Source organism: Microplitis demolitor, chromosome 2, assembly GCF_026212275.2.
Source record: "Microplitis demolitor isolate Queensland-Clemson2020A chromosome 2, iyMicDemo2.1a, whole genome shotgun sequence".
NCBI lineage: Eukaryota > Metazoa > Arthropoda > Insecta > Hymenoptera > Braconidae > Microplitis > Microplitis demolitor.
Window position 1 is genome coordinate 1,485,007 of NC_068546.1, and position 13,600 is coordinate 1,498,606.

General features: G+C 26.6%; 6 protein-coding genes across 7 annotated transcripts; 1 reads left to right on the forward strand and 5 right to left on the reverse strand.

Moving 5' to 3' along the window:
- Positions 1-70: 70 nt before the first annotated feature.
- LOC103578586 (gamma-glutamylcyclotransferase-like) lies at positions 71-1,415 on the reverse strand. Its single transcript, XM_008559717.3, has 4 exons — positions 1,147-1,415; positions 804-1,090; positions 630-737; positions 71-185 (listed from the first exon to the last, which is right to left on the reverse strand). The coding sequence occupies exons 1-4, from the start codon at positions 1,246-1,248 to the stop codon at positions 161-163; spliced, it is 522 nt and encodes a 173-aa protein (XP_008557939.1). The 5' UTR covers positions 1,249-1,415; the 3' UTR covers positions 71-160.
- A 118-nt stretch (positions 1,416-1,533) lies between these two features.
- Positions 1,534-4,122, reverse strand: LOC103578585 (aspartate--tRNA ligase, cytoplasmic). The gene is made up of 8 exons (XM_014445203.2): positions 4,030-4,122; positions 3,818-3,849; positions 3,437-3,521; positions 3,095-3,378; positions 2,531-3,018; positions 2,021-2,439; positions 1,837-1,948; positions 1,534-1,779 (listed from the first exon to the last, which is right to left on the reverse strand). Exons 2-8 carry the CDS (start codon positions 3,847-3,849, stop codon positions 1,616-1,618), a joined length of 1,584 nt encoding a protein of 527 aa, XP_014300689.2. The 5' UTR covers positions 4,030-4,122; the 3' UTR covers positions 1,534-1,615.
- On the reverse strand, positions 4,048-6,336 carry LOC106693070 (prohibitin-2). The gene is made up of 6 exons (XM_008559714.3): positions 6,075-6,336; positions 5,733-5,995; positions 5,339-5,656; positions 5,013-5,090; positions 4,836-4,932; positions 4,048-4,485 (listed from the first exon to the last, which is right to left on the reverse strand). Exons 1-6 carry the CDS (start codon positions 6,202-6,204, stop codon positions 4,298-4,300), a joined length of 1,074 nt encoding a protein of 357 aa, XP_008557936.1. The 5' UTR covers positions 6,205-6,336; the 3' UTR covers positions 4,048-4,297.
- A 434-nt stretch (positions 6,337-6,770) lies between these two features.
- LOC103578583 (immunoglobulin-binding protein 1) lies at positions 6,771-8,189 on the reverse strand. The gene has a single exon (XM_008559712.3). It carries the CDS (start codon positions 8,017-8,019, stop codon positions 6,934-6,936), a length of 1,086 nt encoding a protein of 361 aa, XP_008557934.1. The 5' UTR covers positions 8,020-8,189; the 3' UTR covers positions 6,771-6,933.
- A 122-nt stretch (positions 8,190-8,311) lies between these two features.
- Positions 8,312-9,676, forward strand: LOC103578582 (NADH dehydrogenase [ubiquinone] 1 alpha subcomplex subunit 8). The gene is made up of 3 exons (XM_053736909.1): positions 8,312-8,543; positions 8,732-8,904; positions 9,225-9,676. Exons 1-3 carry the CDS (start codon positions 8,415-8,417, stop codon positions 9,442-9,444), a joined length of 522 nt encoding a protein of 173 aa, XP_053592884.1. The 5' UTR covers positions 8,312-8,414; the 3' UTR covers positions 9,445-9,676.
- A 795-nt stretch (positions 9,677-10,471) lies between these two features.
- LOC103578580 (alpha-1,3-mannosyl-glycoprotein 2-beta-N-acetylglucosaminyltransferase) lies at positions 10,472-13,317 on the reverse strand. Of its 2 annotated transcripts, none has more exons than XM_053736911.1 (11): positions 12,921-13,317; positions 12,547-12,671; positions 12,326-12,410; positions 12,155-12,264; positions 11,854-12,096; positions 11,640-11,778; positions 11,354-11,582; positions 11,178-11,282; positions 11,020-11,110; positions 10,788-10,958; positions 10,472-10,724 (listed from the first exon to the last, which is right to left on the reverse strand). In XM_053736911.1, exons 2-11 carry the CDS (start codon positions 12,646-12,648, stop codon positions 10,611-10,613), a joined length of 1,389 nt encoding a protein of 462 aa, XP_053592886.1. In that variant the 5' UTR covers positions 12,649-12,671; positions 12,921-13,317; the 3' UTR covers positions 10,472-10,610. The 2 variants fall into 2 exon arrangements, with proteins under 2 accessions (XP_053592886.1, XP_053592885.1); XM_053736910.1 differs by having other exon boundaries at positions 12,326-12,428.
- Positions 13,318-13,600: the final 283 nt, after the last annotated feature.

Genomic DNA, 13,600 nt, shown 5'->3' on the forward strand with positions numbered 1-13,600 from the left:
ATTAAAAAATATTTATTACTTGGGTAAAAAAATTTATTTTAATTATATACTCAGTATTTACAACAAAACATTTATTATGCGAAGGATAAAGATTATCAGTAATAATAATAATAATATAAAATGTTTATTTTATTTAAAAATAAAAATACTATTATAGATACTAGATCACATTTTGCAATTCTTTCCTGTAAAAAATAAAAAATTGTATGATAAAATGAACAATAACAATAATTGTGATTATATTTAGCGAGTATAATTATAATGTATATACATTTTATTTATCACCAAGTTGATCAAAAACATCGCGTATTAAATCAAACAATACTACTCTTATCGAATAACTTGTTAAATAATCATAATTACGACATTATAAACTAATATGCAAACATTATATTTTATTCTTTGGTCAATAGACATAAAGCATACTCTGAATTGGTGTATATTTATTTATTTTGTAACACTCTTATTGCTCTAAGTAAAGCTCAATGTGCATTTGCTATAAACTGCTTATTACTAGATAAATTATATATATGTTATTCTATTCGTACGTTTAATTTAATACATATTGCTTTTGATCAACTTAGTACTAAAGAGAATTTATGTATTTATGCTATTATAGTAATATTTACCCAATAATACTATTTTCGTCCATAAATTCATTATGTTTTATTTTTCTCAATATATCAATGTAATAATTCGGTAATTTACAATCAAGAGCTCCTTTAATTATTATTTTTCTGTAAAATATTAAAATATTAATATTTATGATCGTTAATATAAATCTAATAATAATAATAAATTACAAATAAGTCAATGCTGGTCGTCTCATCTCTGGTAAATCTTCAAGTTTAACATTAGCCTCGGGGAATTTTATTTGTTCATAAACTCGACAATTATATATTTTACCATCAGGATTGATAACATCAACTTGAAACGCATAATAATCAGTTTCTTGTTTATCTAAACGTTTAATATCATCAACATTTATCTCCCAGATAGCTCCCCAGACATGATAATTTTTAGTTTTTACGATAGTTGCTGGTGATCCTTTCCATAAATTTGAGTATCCATTAAAATCCAATCTGTAATCCTTAAATAAATATCATTAATTATAAATAATTATTTAAAAATTTATAATAAACATACTTCTATTCGTCCAATATCTTTTAGAACAGCACTTGGATTATTTATTTTAATTCTTGATTTTAATAAATTACTTCCATAAGCAAAATAAAGTACTTGTCGCATTTTTTTATAAATATTTTCTCTATTTTTTATTTATAATTTAATTAATAACTTAAATTTTCGTTGCTAAAATTTATTAATTACTCAAAATAATTTAAACAAGAATTTAAATTTAAAAAAAATAATAAAATGTTCTAAAAGTTACAACCAGCTGTATATTTTAACCACAAAATAAAGTATGAAATTAATATAAGCATATGTTTTGACCTTGCGTATATTTAGATATGAAAATTGATATGACTATGCAACAGTTAATAAGAAAAAGTAAATTCAATAACAATAGGTAAATATTTTTTTTTTATTATTTATTAGAATCAAAAATGATTGAATTGTTAATTATAAAATATCAAAATATAAATGATATTTATATTTAAGGAGTCAGACGTTTAGGGTCACGTGGGAACATAGATGTCTTTCTGATATTGTCTAATCCCAGATAAAGCATCACAACACGTTCCAGTCCAATTCCACCACCTGCATGGGGTTGACATCCGTATCTGAATGCGTCGACGTATGATTTTATTTTATCGATATCTGAAAATTTATAAATAAATAAATAAAATTGATTAATTAGACTTCTTATTAACTTACCAATTCCATGATGCTTAGCACGTTCAGTTAAAAATTCCGGATCATGAATCCTCTGAGCACCAGAAATTATTTCCTCACCTCTCATAAACATGTCGTAAGAATTCGAAGCTTTCTGTTGTTACATAAATAATAATTATTATTGTAATTAATACTTATAAATTAAAGTAAGTAAAATATATATTACTGGATTATTAGGATCTGGCATCGTATAGAAGGGACGAACAGCCAATGGATATTTGTCAAGCATATAAAAGTCAGTGTCATATTTAGCTTTTACTAATTTCCCCAGCAACTTTTCATCTGGAGTAGAAAGATCATCTTCTTCGCCCAAAGTAACTCCAGCTTCTGCTAATAATTCAATAGCCTGAGGGAATTCAAGTTTTAAAGGCGGATCCAAAAATTTAAATGGTTCAACTTTAAACTGTTGATTAACAGTTGCTATTTCATCAGCATAATTATCACGCAGTCTGCGAAACAATTCCGTAAACATGTTACCAATCGTATCAAGTACTTCATGGTAATGATATTTAAATGCCATTTCAAGATCAAGACCAACAAATTCCGTCAAATGACGATGAGTATTTGAGTCTTCAGCTCTGAAAACTAAAATCATTTTTTAAATTAATATAAAAGTAAAAAAATGAATAATAATAATAATAATAATAATAATAATAATAATAATAATAATAAATACCTGCACCAACGGTAAATACTTTATCAAAGTCTGAAGCAACAGCCATTTGTTTATATAATTGTGGTGATTGTGCTAAATAAGCAGATCCTTTAAAATAAGAAACAGTAAATACATTAGCACCGCCCTCACTGGCTGCTGATATTATTTTAGGAGTATGAATCTCAACAAATCCTTTTTCTGTAAGAATATCACGGAATAATTTAGTAACAGCAGCTTCAATACGAAAAATCGCTTGATTTGCTGGAGTACGAAGATCCAATACACGATTGTCTAGACGTTTGTCTTGATTAACAGTTATCGTTGATCCACTTTCAACATTTTCTGCTCGTCCGGCATCTTCAACTAAAATAGGCAGCTGAGGTTTTGCTGCACTTACAACAAATATTTTTTTGATCAGACATTCAACATCCTTTTGTGTACATGATTCTATTTTAGTCGGTACTGTTTTTATAATCGCTTCCACATCAATTATTGATTCCCTTGTAATTCTAATAAATTATAAATTAAATTAAAACATCGATAACAAATAAATAAAAAAATAAATTAAATATTTAAATAACTTACGCAGATATAAATTTAATCATCTGCTTACTGGTATTGTCATTGACTGTCGCTAAACCTTGTACGGTATAAGATTGTTGTCTGATAACAATAAAACATTGTTTACCTTTAGCACGACTTGTGTGCAAACGACCGCGAATCCAAACAGATTCATCAGTTAATTTCAAATTCAAATCTTTTACATTAACAAATTTTCTGTCCAGATGATAATCGGAGCTTTTAATTATTCCCATGTTGCCGTACAACCCAACAGATACATCTTCAGTACCGTTTGTTTCTTCATGCGGCTAATTAATAATAATTAATATGTAATTACAGTAATTAAAATTATTTTAATAAAGTTACCATTTGAGATTGACGTTCAGCTTTTTTGGCAGCTTTTTCAGCTTCTTTTTGCTGCTTCTTCAAAGCCTTTTTCGATGGCTCGCCTCTGAAAAATAATTAAAAATTAATTAAATCACTCAATTACTTTTAAAAAATAATTAAATAAATACTTTATTCGAACAAATAAAAAATCATTTTTAGATTCTTGATAATAATCAAATTCTACTTCATCCATTAGAAAAAAAAAACAACAACAACTTGATTATAGAAATGTAAAAGTTCTACTGAATAATAAATAAAAAATACCAAACTTTTATGTATTAATTTATTTATTATTCAAGTTCATTAGACGATTAATTTATCAACTGTTTTTTTATTGTTTTACTTGAGATAATTACTTACCCTTCAGTAACATTTCCCAGAGTATCACTCATCTGCAATTGCAAATTAAAGTTGCATCATTTTATTTTTTTAAATTTTATTAACCACTTAAGTAATAAACATTTCAATTAATTAATTAATTAAATTAAATTGGAAGAGGTTATGTTTGTTGAGTTTTTAAAAATAATTAATTAAAAGTAAATAAATAAAAAAGAGTTAAAAAATAAATTTACCTTTGGTTAACAAATTGATATTTTATAAAAAAAATTTATTTTCCAACAATAAAATTACGATATGGCTGAAAAAAATAAAAAAAGTACCGAGTGACACGTGCTCACGCTGATAACTTTAAAACGGTAAATTCTTGTACTAAAAATATATAATAAGATAACAACAACTGGGATTATTTATAGTGGAGAATAAATTTAATGAGGATGGGAGACAAGACAAGCACGATTTAAATAAAAAATCTAAACTTAATAGTTATCTATTTGTTATAAATTATAAAATAAGTTTAGCAGCATCAACAGCAGATTCTAATAAAGTAACTGAAGAATCATTGACGGTCATGTCGGCTGGATAATTATTATAGTTATTAAAAATATTTTGATTGATTGCTGGCTTTATTTGAATTATTGACTCAATAGCATTATTAGTTGCACTGTCCCATGTATCCCAATTTGATTTACCTATAAAATAAATTAACTTAAAAATTACGTGCTTGTCTTGTAATTTAAATATACAAAGGATTTGAATTAATAAATATAAATAAATAGTTATATCTAAACACATTTTCTTTCTGTCTTATTGACGATCTACATTGATTAACAATTTAAATTCAAATGCGAAATTTCAAATATTTCCGTCACCAGTTTATTTAAAAATATAAATATAATAATAATAATAATCAGTATTATTATTATTAATAACGGAAATTTGAAATTACTTAAATACATTAAACATTGGTTCAATTATAATAATAACAATAATTATTATTATTATTTATATGTATAATCAATTTTTCAGCTTTACTTCTTACTTTTTAACTTGTCAGCAGCTTCATCAAATGCTCCGTCATGAATATTTAGCATCAAATTGTTAGCATTAAGGTAAACACGATTTTGTGAAGTAGCAATCTGTAATTTAAATAATTTAAATACATAAATTTATGTAATTTAGGCATTTTAATTATAATTATATTATTAAAAATAATTACTGTGCGAGAAATGCTTTGTGCTGCACGTAGTTTCCTCAATTTTAAGTAACCTGGATTAATACCAGTGGCTATACCTAAGTGCAAAGGAGTTAAGGATTTAAATAAATAAATAAATAATCGGATTTCTCCGTTTATTTGGGCAACAGAATTTGTCCTGCTGTACTTCCCTATCCAAACGTTCTCATTTGAGTGGATTTTATGGGAACTGATGAATAGGGTTGCTAATTATTTTGTTAATAGAGCATCGAAGCAGTAACAGCCCTTATTAGAGTCAGACTACCGGGGATAATTCCCTAGAATTTAAAAAAAAAAAATAAAAAGGATATCATTTTAGCGGCTTCAGCTTCTCCTTCAGCTTGAACAATTTTTTGTTGTTTTTCTTGAACTGCACGTTCAACAACAAACGCAGCACGTTGTGCTTCCTGTTGCGCAACTTGTTTAGCTTCAACAGCGGCCGTATATTCTTTACCAAAACTCAATTCAGTAATAGACACATCGTCCAATACAATATTCCAATCTTTAGCACGTTCTGTCAATTCTCTACGTACTAGCATTGATACTTGCTGACGCATCGTTATCAATTGGGATGCATTGAATTTGGCAACTACTGATTTTAACACTTCGTTGCAAATACTCGGAAGTACCTGAAAAATAAAGTATCAAATAATTAAACAATGAGAAATAATTTAATTAAGAAAAAGATAAAAAATTATGTAATACTTTTTCATCGTAATCTAATCCTAGTTGACGATACATTATTGGCAATGCCATTGCGTCAGGTCGTGATAGAACACGAAGTGATATATTGACCATCTGAAGATCCTTTGATCCTGTTGGTGATGATATTTTTCTTGGACGACTTCTGATGTCATAGATTATCGGGTACTGGAACCAGGGAATACGAAAATGTAAACCTTCAGTGAAAATGTCTTTTTGAATTCCTCCAAGTCGTGAAAAAATAATGGCTCTGTGTCCTCCTTCAACTATTTTGTAAATAATTAATATAATTAGTGGCAATCTGATGATAAATATATAATAAGAACAATAAAAAAAATATCTAACCTGTGAACATTGACTGTGAGATGCCATATACCGCAGCTCCAGCCACTGCTAAGACTTTCAATCCAGTATTCATACCACCGGGATTTCTACTGAATTTTCCAGCTAAATCATTCAATTTACTTTGCGCCATGTTTTCTTTAATTATTTATACTATTTAATAGTTAGTGAATATAAAAAAATTAATTACGAAAGAAATTGTAAAAATTGCGTGTTGCCGGCGCACGTTTTTTCAGTAAAATATTTCTTATGTCTGAAGTTGGCTTCTATTCTTATTTCCCTCTCTCTCTTTCTCTCTCTAGATTTAAACTATCGATAAGTAAAATATCAATTATCAACATAATTTTCGATAATTCGTTAAAATTTACATATTTTGATATTAAAATAAAAAAAATACACTAGTTGAGTGTCACATTAATTACACTTATCTTTACTCTAATAAATTCATGAACAAAAACAGAATTTTAAAAACATCTTAATGCTTTCGAATCACCCTTCTTATCCCTGTTTAAAAATATTGATTGAAAAGAATTAAAAATGATGAAATTTGAATTCTTTTAAATAATTTAAATTCTTTTGTTTGTATATATACAGTTTGCATGAAGTGACCGCTTCTCAATTCTTTTCAATCAGTATTTTTAACCAGGGATTGGTTGCAAATCGTTTCGAATTGTTTCTTTTAATCAGGATGTCTACCTCTCTATGAATTTATTATTTTATTAAATTGATCTGTACATGAATTTAAATTAAACATATAAAAAAATACATTTTAGAAAATGAATAAACAAAAATAATAATAATAATGAAATCGTTTTTAATACTAAAAATATTACAATACATGGATAAATTTATAATAAATAATTCAGCTTCTGTTGTAGCGATTTCCCCAGCCGCGTTTATGATCATCTTTATACTCATCCATAGCTCTCATCTGTTCAAGATATTCTTCATCATCTTTTTCAACTAACTCTTCTTTCTTCAAAACATCTGGATCTTCAGATGAACTCTGATTCGCCATATCCTGAAGACTTTTACCAGCAACTTGAGTTTGTCCAGGGCCAGTGTTGGCAGCCCATTCGCCATCAGCAACTTTTTTCTCATAAAACTCTTCAACAGTCATGACCGGTAGACTTGGATACCCAGCACCAAGTACTCTCTTTTGCATCTCATTACGTGTAATAATTATCGGTTGTAATTTAGGAGGTCGGTATTCTTTTTTACTTTTACTTTCTTCCCCATCATGTTTTTTAATCATCGCCATCTGCTCCAATATGTTTTTTTCTTCAGCCAATGAATTTATTTCATCAATAGACTCGAGGACATATAATTTTATTAAAGTGATAAAGTAATTTCTTTTGGTTTCATCATCAATATTAGGATTGTCCATACTCTTTTGATAAATTTCTAATTTTTCTTTCAGATCTTTTTGTTCTTTATAACGCTGCAATTTTAAACGACGTACAGTCATCATATCTTGAATCATTTCTGTATTTGTTTGTGATTTTTTAACTTGTTTACATTTATCATCATCATCATTATCATCATTGGAATCATCATCGCTCTTTAATTTTGGAATTTCAACTTGGGTGATACCATACGATTTAACTCGTTCAAGAAAATCATAAAAATAAACCTGTGATACTTTTAAATAATGCATTCGATTGTCACGATCACATATTTTAGTTGCCAAAGTACCAAGTAATGCTGGTAATAAAAAATATTTAAGATGTTCTGTAGGTATTTCATTGTAGTCTTCATTTTTACTAAAAATATCAGCAATGGAAACTAATTTTGTCGCATTTTCAAAAATACTTATACATTTTTTAACATCCAATTGAACTGTCAAACTATTTGTTGGTTCATCACTTTTCATTATACTGTTAAACAGTAAAAATCCACTGTCAAATAATTCGGATAAATTTATTTCAGTATCATCATTAGATGCCATTATTATTTTTTTATTTTATCAACACTTGGTTTTTATTTTTACTTGTAGTATATGGTTATGTTTATTATTATTTTTTTTTTTTACTAAAAGTGTCCCTACGAGATAGTGCTTCGGGTGTTTTCGGTTTTACCCTCACTCTGTCTTCTGCGCGGTAAATTTTAAAAGTGACCGGTAGTGGGGGCGATTTTCGAAGTTTATTCTCGTTCTGGAATGAGTTTACGGCAAATTGTGATTAAAGTCAAGTAAAGTGAAGTTACTTGTAGAATTACACAGTGAAATCGATAATCGAAACTCGAAGTAGGGGAGCTGCGATCACACACTGGATTTTTTTTGCTTTAAAAAAAAAAGAAAGAAAAAAAACAAGTAGATTTGTTAATTAAATAGTAATAAATAAAATGGTAGTAACTAATAAAACTTATATACCTTCAGAAGAAGAATTGACAGTACCAGAAATTAATTTGTCATGGCCAGTTCTTCATGCGGCTTCTTTTTATATGGGAAAATATTGCGAGGATCATAATAATGTATTTATTTAATTTTTTATTATTTTTATTAATTATTATTAACATTATTTATTAATTATAAAAGTTTTTTATTACTATAAATTTTATATAAAAAGTATAATTTATATTTATTTATTTTTATTTATAATAAGTTACGTAATTAAATCATAACCTTAATAAATTGGGTAATGTCAAATAATTATTTACAGGAATTTATGCTGTGCCGCAAAGAATTGGATGCTGTTCAATGTGTCAATGAAGGAAAAGCTGTAACAGCATGTGCTCTTGATTTTTTGAGGAAACTCAAACAAAATTGCTATCAAGAATTTGATCAGTACTACAATTGTGTCTACCGATCAAGTGCCAATGTTTCTTTTATGCCGTAAATATTTTATCAATTTATATTTTATCATCAGCAAATTACTCACATCTATTTCCTATGGCAATTGATTCCATAATTTAATTGCTGATAATAGAATTGATTTCTCATATGATACTGTTTTACAAGATGGTTGATAAAAAAAAAATAATTAAAATTACAAGTAATTTACCTCAGTTATGCATTAAGTATCAGAACTGTAATTAAATAATTGAGAAATAAAATGAGGAAAATACTGGAGTGAGTCCAGGTACCTGTGAGTCATTTGCTGATGTCAAAGAATGGACATAAATGAACATAATTTAAATATATATATGTTTTAGATGTCGTAATACACAAGAGGTTTTGGATAAATGCGTTTTCAAGCATATGAATATTGAACGACCACCGTATGGTTACTTTTGTGAAGTTAAAGTTCATGATACCAAAAGACCTAAACCCGTTGAACAGTTGCCTGAATATGAACCGATCGCGGCGAAATTACCAGAAGGAGTTCCGAAACCACCAGCTAGATTTGGTAGCAGATGGTGGTGGGGACAATAAATAATCGTTTTTAATTATTTAGAAAAAATAAAAAAATTATTGCAAGTAATCAATTATTGTTAGTCTTAAGTCTGTACATCTTGATATCAATTATTTATCAACATTCAAGGTTTGTATATTATATTTTATTTTTATTTGAAATTAACATCATCTATTATCGTTACTATTATTGTAATCGTATATATTTGTGTATTGAGAATTCAAGTTGTACAGGCGAATAAAATAATTTAAAAAATAATATAATTGATTGTGATTATATTTATTATATTGCACAATTATTAAAACATAAGTAGACAAGTATATAATTTAATAACATTATTTTTTTGCTATTTCTGTTGCCAGGAAGACTAAATTATTATAGTTTTTAATTTTGATCTTTTTAATTAAATTAATTTTTTTAAAATTTTGTTGCGTTTTAAATTTTATTTTCTATTAATAAGTCAACTAATTAGCAAAATTTACAAATAATAACAACCGGTTATAATTTAAATATTAGTATTTATTGCTAAGTATTAATATAAATTTAAAAAAAAAAAATTTATCAATTCACTGTAATCTTTTTATTAATATATTTTTTTTATACAACTGCACTAAAATATATTTACATATAAGCAGTGAATAAAAAAATTTGAAAAATCTAAAATTTAACAAGCTCAAATAAAATTATGAAATAAATTTAAACAAGATTTTGGACTTGTATTAAATTTTTTAAAAAAGCTTCAACTATTTTTAATAAACTATATAGTGGAATCGACTTGCTTCTTTTTCATCTAACTAGATAGTCTTTTTTTTACATTTTTTTTTTTATTGTTGGGAGGTAGTTTCGATCACGGCAAAGTTTTTTCCCTTTGGCTTTTTCCAACTGGACATTGGAGTATTGGAGAACTTTGCCAGGTACGAATTAATTGATTGTGAATTATTATTTTTTCCTATTCTCTCTTTCTCTTTTATTCTTTTAATTTAATCAACTCTGTTAAACTATCACTAATTACTTGATTTCAAAAGGAATAAATCAAGATCCAGTCTCTCATTTTTAAAATATTCTTACAGTTTAAAAATTCATTAGTTGTCATTCACTCTAAAAAAATTAAAATAAAAACACAAACATTAAAATTTAAAATGTTATTATATATCTAAAGATCTTGAATGTGACTTGGAATCATGTGTTAGTTCCAACTTATATCGTAACCGTTCCAATTAGTATTTGGAGCGAGATGTACGCGTCTGTTATTGTAGAAAAATGTGATTACACCTCGATAACCAGTTCTTGGTACTCCACTCTGTAAAATAATTATAATTAAGTAAAAGAAAATAAGGGAAATAAGTAACAAGAAATTACATACTCTAAAATCATCCATTAATCCGAGCATTTTAGCGGTATTTTTAAATGTCTGTCTCGTATGATATGGAATTCTAACAGATCCAGGTATCACGATGTTACCACTTTTTAATTCTGAATAACTTACAACCGTCGAATGATAGACTTGATTTACAAAGTTAATGTCATAATTATCCTTAAATAAATTTCGAGATTAATAAATAATAATAACATAAATTTATTTAATAAATACTTACTTTTAATAAATAACTTAAATTCATTTTAGTAAAAGGCACAAATTGATCATTGAGTTTAATATATTTAAGATGTTTTTCATAAAATAGTCCACTGTAATTATTTAATTAAATTAATAATAATAATAATCAACAAGTAAAAATTATAATTTGTTTCTTACTTGCTGACGCCAACTTTTCCAAACGTTCTGGTTCGTGAAAGCTCTGGTCTGATGCAAGCTCTATTTTTTCGTTGCTCCGGTTGACGAATCCAATCATCCCAATAACTATTTACCAAATATATAACATTATTTAAATATAAATAAATAGATAAATAATAATAATTAATATTACTAACGCTTTTGGCCATTTTACTGATAATTCTTGCCACAAATCTTTAGTAAGCATCCAACCAAGACCAGGAAAAAAATCCGTACGATAAAGCAAATGTGCTGCGGTCTCGTCAACTAGTCCAGATTTACCATTATCATTCCATGCTGAGACGCACCATAATGATTTATCGGCTACTAACAGAGGATAAGTTCCCAAAAAATATTCATAAAAATCTGGAGCCACATCCAAGTCGTCTAAAAAATAATAAAATTTAAATAAAATATCGGATATTTAAGTTATTTTTAAATTACCTTCAACAATAATCGTAGTATCAAAACCAAATTCAAAGAAAATTTGATTTAATGCCCAACCATAATGACGTGCTATTTTAAAATAACCTTTGAATTTTTTTTCTCGAAGTGGTATATCAATATCTGATTGATCTGGTTGCTAAATAATTATTTTATTAATTATATATATAAAAAAAAGTAAATCTTATTATTATTATTATATTAAAAAACTAACTTGTATATGTACAACTTGATCTCCAAATGACTTGATAATATCTGCGGTCTGTTTATGCTCACAATCCTGTGATACAATTATCGGAAATTGTTCAGCATTGGTACGTAATTTTATTAATTGATTCAAACATCTTTCAACAGTTATTCTGTTACAAGAAATAACAAGTACAGCAATTATAGGCAAGTCTTTCCCTAATGATTTTTTAGCTGCTAATGCTTTTAGTTTTTCACGTTTTATTTCTTCCTAAAATTTATATTTAAATTAAATATTTAAATTTAAAAATAATAACAATAATAATTACCTCTGTTTTTAATTTAACAGTCGAACCCACTAGATAACTGCTATTTAAATTATTTATTGAGTCATCAGGTAAATTGTTCACTGTCGTAGCTGCTTGCAATTCATCTAATTCTTTACAAATTAAATTAAAATAATTAATAATCAATAAATAATAGATATTAAATTTACTTACTTTTTTGTTGCAATTCAATTAGACGTTTTAAAAGTATCTGATTATCAGCAATCCTCCTTTGAACTTGAGTTTTTAAACTGTTTATCTGATTCGAGAGTACATTCTACAATTAACGGTTTTTAACAAATAAAATAGTAATAAAATAATAAATAAAAAAATAATTAAGTGTTTATGTATAAATAAATTATAAAATTATATGATAACAATGATAAATAAATTACCTTATCTCGATTGGCAGTTGTCCGGCTAAGAAAAAGGAAGTATGTAATGATACCCCATACCAATAACGATATCAGCAATAAACCAATTGACTTTTTCCGCATTGCAGAATTAAATGTCACCTCATCTAAAATAAATTATATTAAATATATTCATATTATTTATTTAATGATTGTGAAAGTGGACCAGATTTTGCAATTATTATAATTGTGAAATAAACCAACAAAATGTAAATTGAATGAAAATAAAAAAATGCGCAATCACCGAATTTTGAAATCGGTGTTAATTTTTTTTTATTGTTTATTTCAAATTTATAATTTGTTTAATATCTGACACATTCACACTCATATTTAATTGTTTAATAAAATATACTTACCATTATGTTAGATTATTTATATTTGAATTTGTGTTTCACACAAAAAATGGATTTTTCAATATTTTATCAATTGTTTATTTCAATTGAAATTTAAAAAAACAATTATTGTTATTGTTAATTAATGAATTGTAATTTTTTATCAACTACTTATGCTGCTCCATTTAGTTCAAGTGTCATGTACTTTTACTTTTGACTTGAATTAAAAATTTCAATTTTTATAAATAAAAAAAAAATCTAATACTGCCACGTTTTTATTGACTAATATAATACAATTGGTAATGATAACAAATTATTTATCAAGTTAACGCAATAAAATGTAATTGTTATACTTTTTAAACGATTAAAATACCACATGACGTATCACTTGTCACATATATCTATCTGTTTGTGCACGATGTCATTGTATTTTAAGGCGAGTTTCTATTCAAATATTGATTTACAATTAACTGGTACTTTTTCAAATGTTCTATTGCACATCAGAACGCGCTACGTATAGGCGCGCTCTATAACCGATACTAAGGATCTTAGAGCTAGATCATTTCTGAATGCATCCTAATTAATATAATTATTGACACTAATAATTTTGAATAAAATGATTAAATTTCAATTTTGAAATTTCGCGCCGTTGGTGCCACTGCGCGTCGCTGTACTTGACGTTCAAATTTTTGCTAAAGTGGGGG

What these genes read in the sequence shown, in the direction of transcription:
- LOC103578586 (XM_008559717.3), bottom strand. Translation starts at nt 1,248, where the DNA reads ATGCGACAAGTACTTTATTTTGCTTATGGAAGTAATTTATTAAAATCA. An exon ending in AAGATATTGGACGAATAGAA is followed by an intron (nt 1,091 to 1,146) that starts GTATGTTTATTA and finishes TATTTATTTAAG; the next exon opens with GATTACAGATTGGATTTTAA. An exon ending in CGACCAGCATTGACTTATTT is followed by an intron (nt 738 to 803) that starts GTAATTTATTAT and finishes AATATTTTACAG; the next exon opens with AAAAATAATAATTAAAGGAG.
- LOC103578585 (XM_014445203.2), bottom strand. Translation starts at nt 3,849, where the DNA reads ATGAGTGATACTCTGGGAAATGTTACTGAAGG. An exon ending in CTGAACGTCAATCTCAAATG is followed by an intron (nt 3,379 to 3,436) that starts GTAACTTTATTA and finishes ATTATTAATTAG; the next exon opens with CCGCATGAAGAAACAAACGG. An exon ending in TGCTAAGCATCATGGAATTG is followed by an intron (nt 1,780 to 1,836) that starts GTAAGTTAATAA and finishes ATAAATTTTCAG; the next exon opens with ATATCGATAAAATAAAATCA.
- LOC106693070 (XM_008559714.3), bottom strand. Translation starts at nt 6,204, where the DNA reads ATGGCGCAAAGTAAATTGAATGATTTAGCTGGAAAATTCAGTAGAAAT. An exon ending in GATTAGATTACGATGAAAAA is followed by an intron (nt 5,657 to 5,732) that starts GTATTACATAAT and finishes TTTATTTTTCAG; the next exon opens with GTACTTCCGAGTATTTGCAA. An exon ending in CACAAAGCATTTCTCGCACA is followed by an intron (nt 4,933 to 5,012) that starts GTAATTATTTTT and finishes TTTAAATTACAG; the next exon opens with ATTGCTACTTCACAAAATCG.
- LOC103578583 (XM_008559712.3), bottom strand. Translation starts at nt 8,019, where the DNA reads ATGGCATCTAATGATGATACTGAAATAAATTTATCCGAATTATTTGAC.
- LOC103578582 (XM_053736909.1), top strand. Translation starts at nt 8,415, where the DNA reads ATGGTAGTAACTAATAAAACTTATATACCTTCAGAAGAAGAATTGACA. An exon ending in ATTGCGAGGATCATAATAAT is followed by an intron (nt 8,544 to 8,731) that starts GTATTTATTTAA and finishes AATTATTTACAG; the next exon opens with GAATTTATGCTGTGCCGCAA. An exon ending in GCCAATGTTTCTTTTATGCC is followed by an intron (nt 8,905 to 9,224) that starts GTAAATATTTTA and finishes TATATGTTTTAG; the next exon opens with ATGTCGTAATACACAAGAGG.
- LOC103578580 (XM_053736910.1), bottom strand. Translation starts at nt 12,648, where the DNA reads ATGCGGAAAAAGTCAATTGGTTTATTGCTGATATCGTTATTGGTATGG. An exon ending in AATTGAATTGCAACAAAAAA is followed by an intron (nt 12,265 to 12,325) that starts GTAAGTAAATTT and finishes TAATTTGTAAAG; the next exon opens with AATTAGATGAATTGCAAGCA. An exon ending in GATTAATGGATGATTTTAGA is followed by an intron (nt 10,725 to 10,787) that starts GTATGTAATTTC and finishes ATTATTTTACAG; the next exon opens with AGTGGAGTACCAAGAACTGG.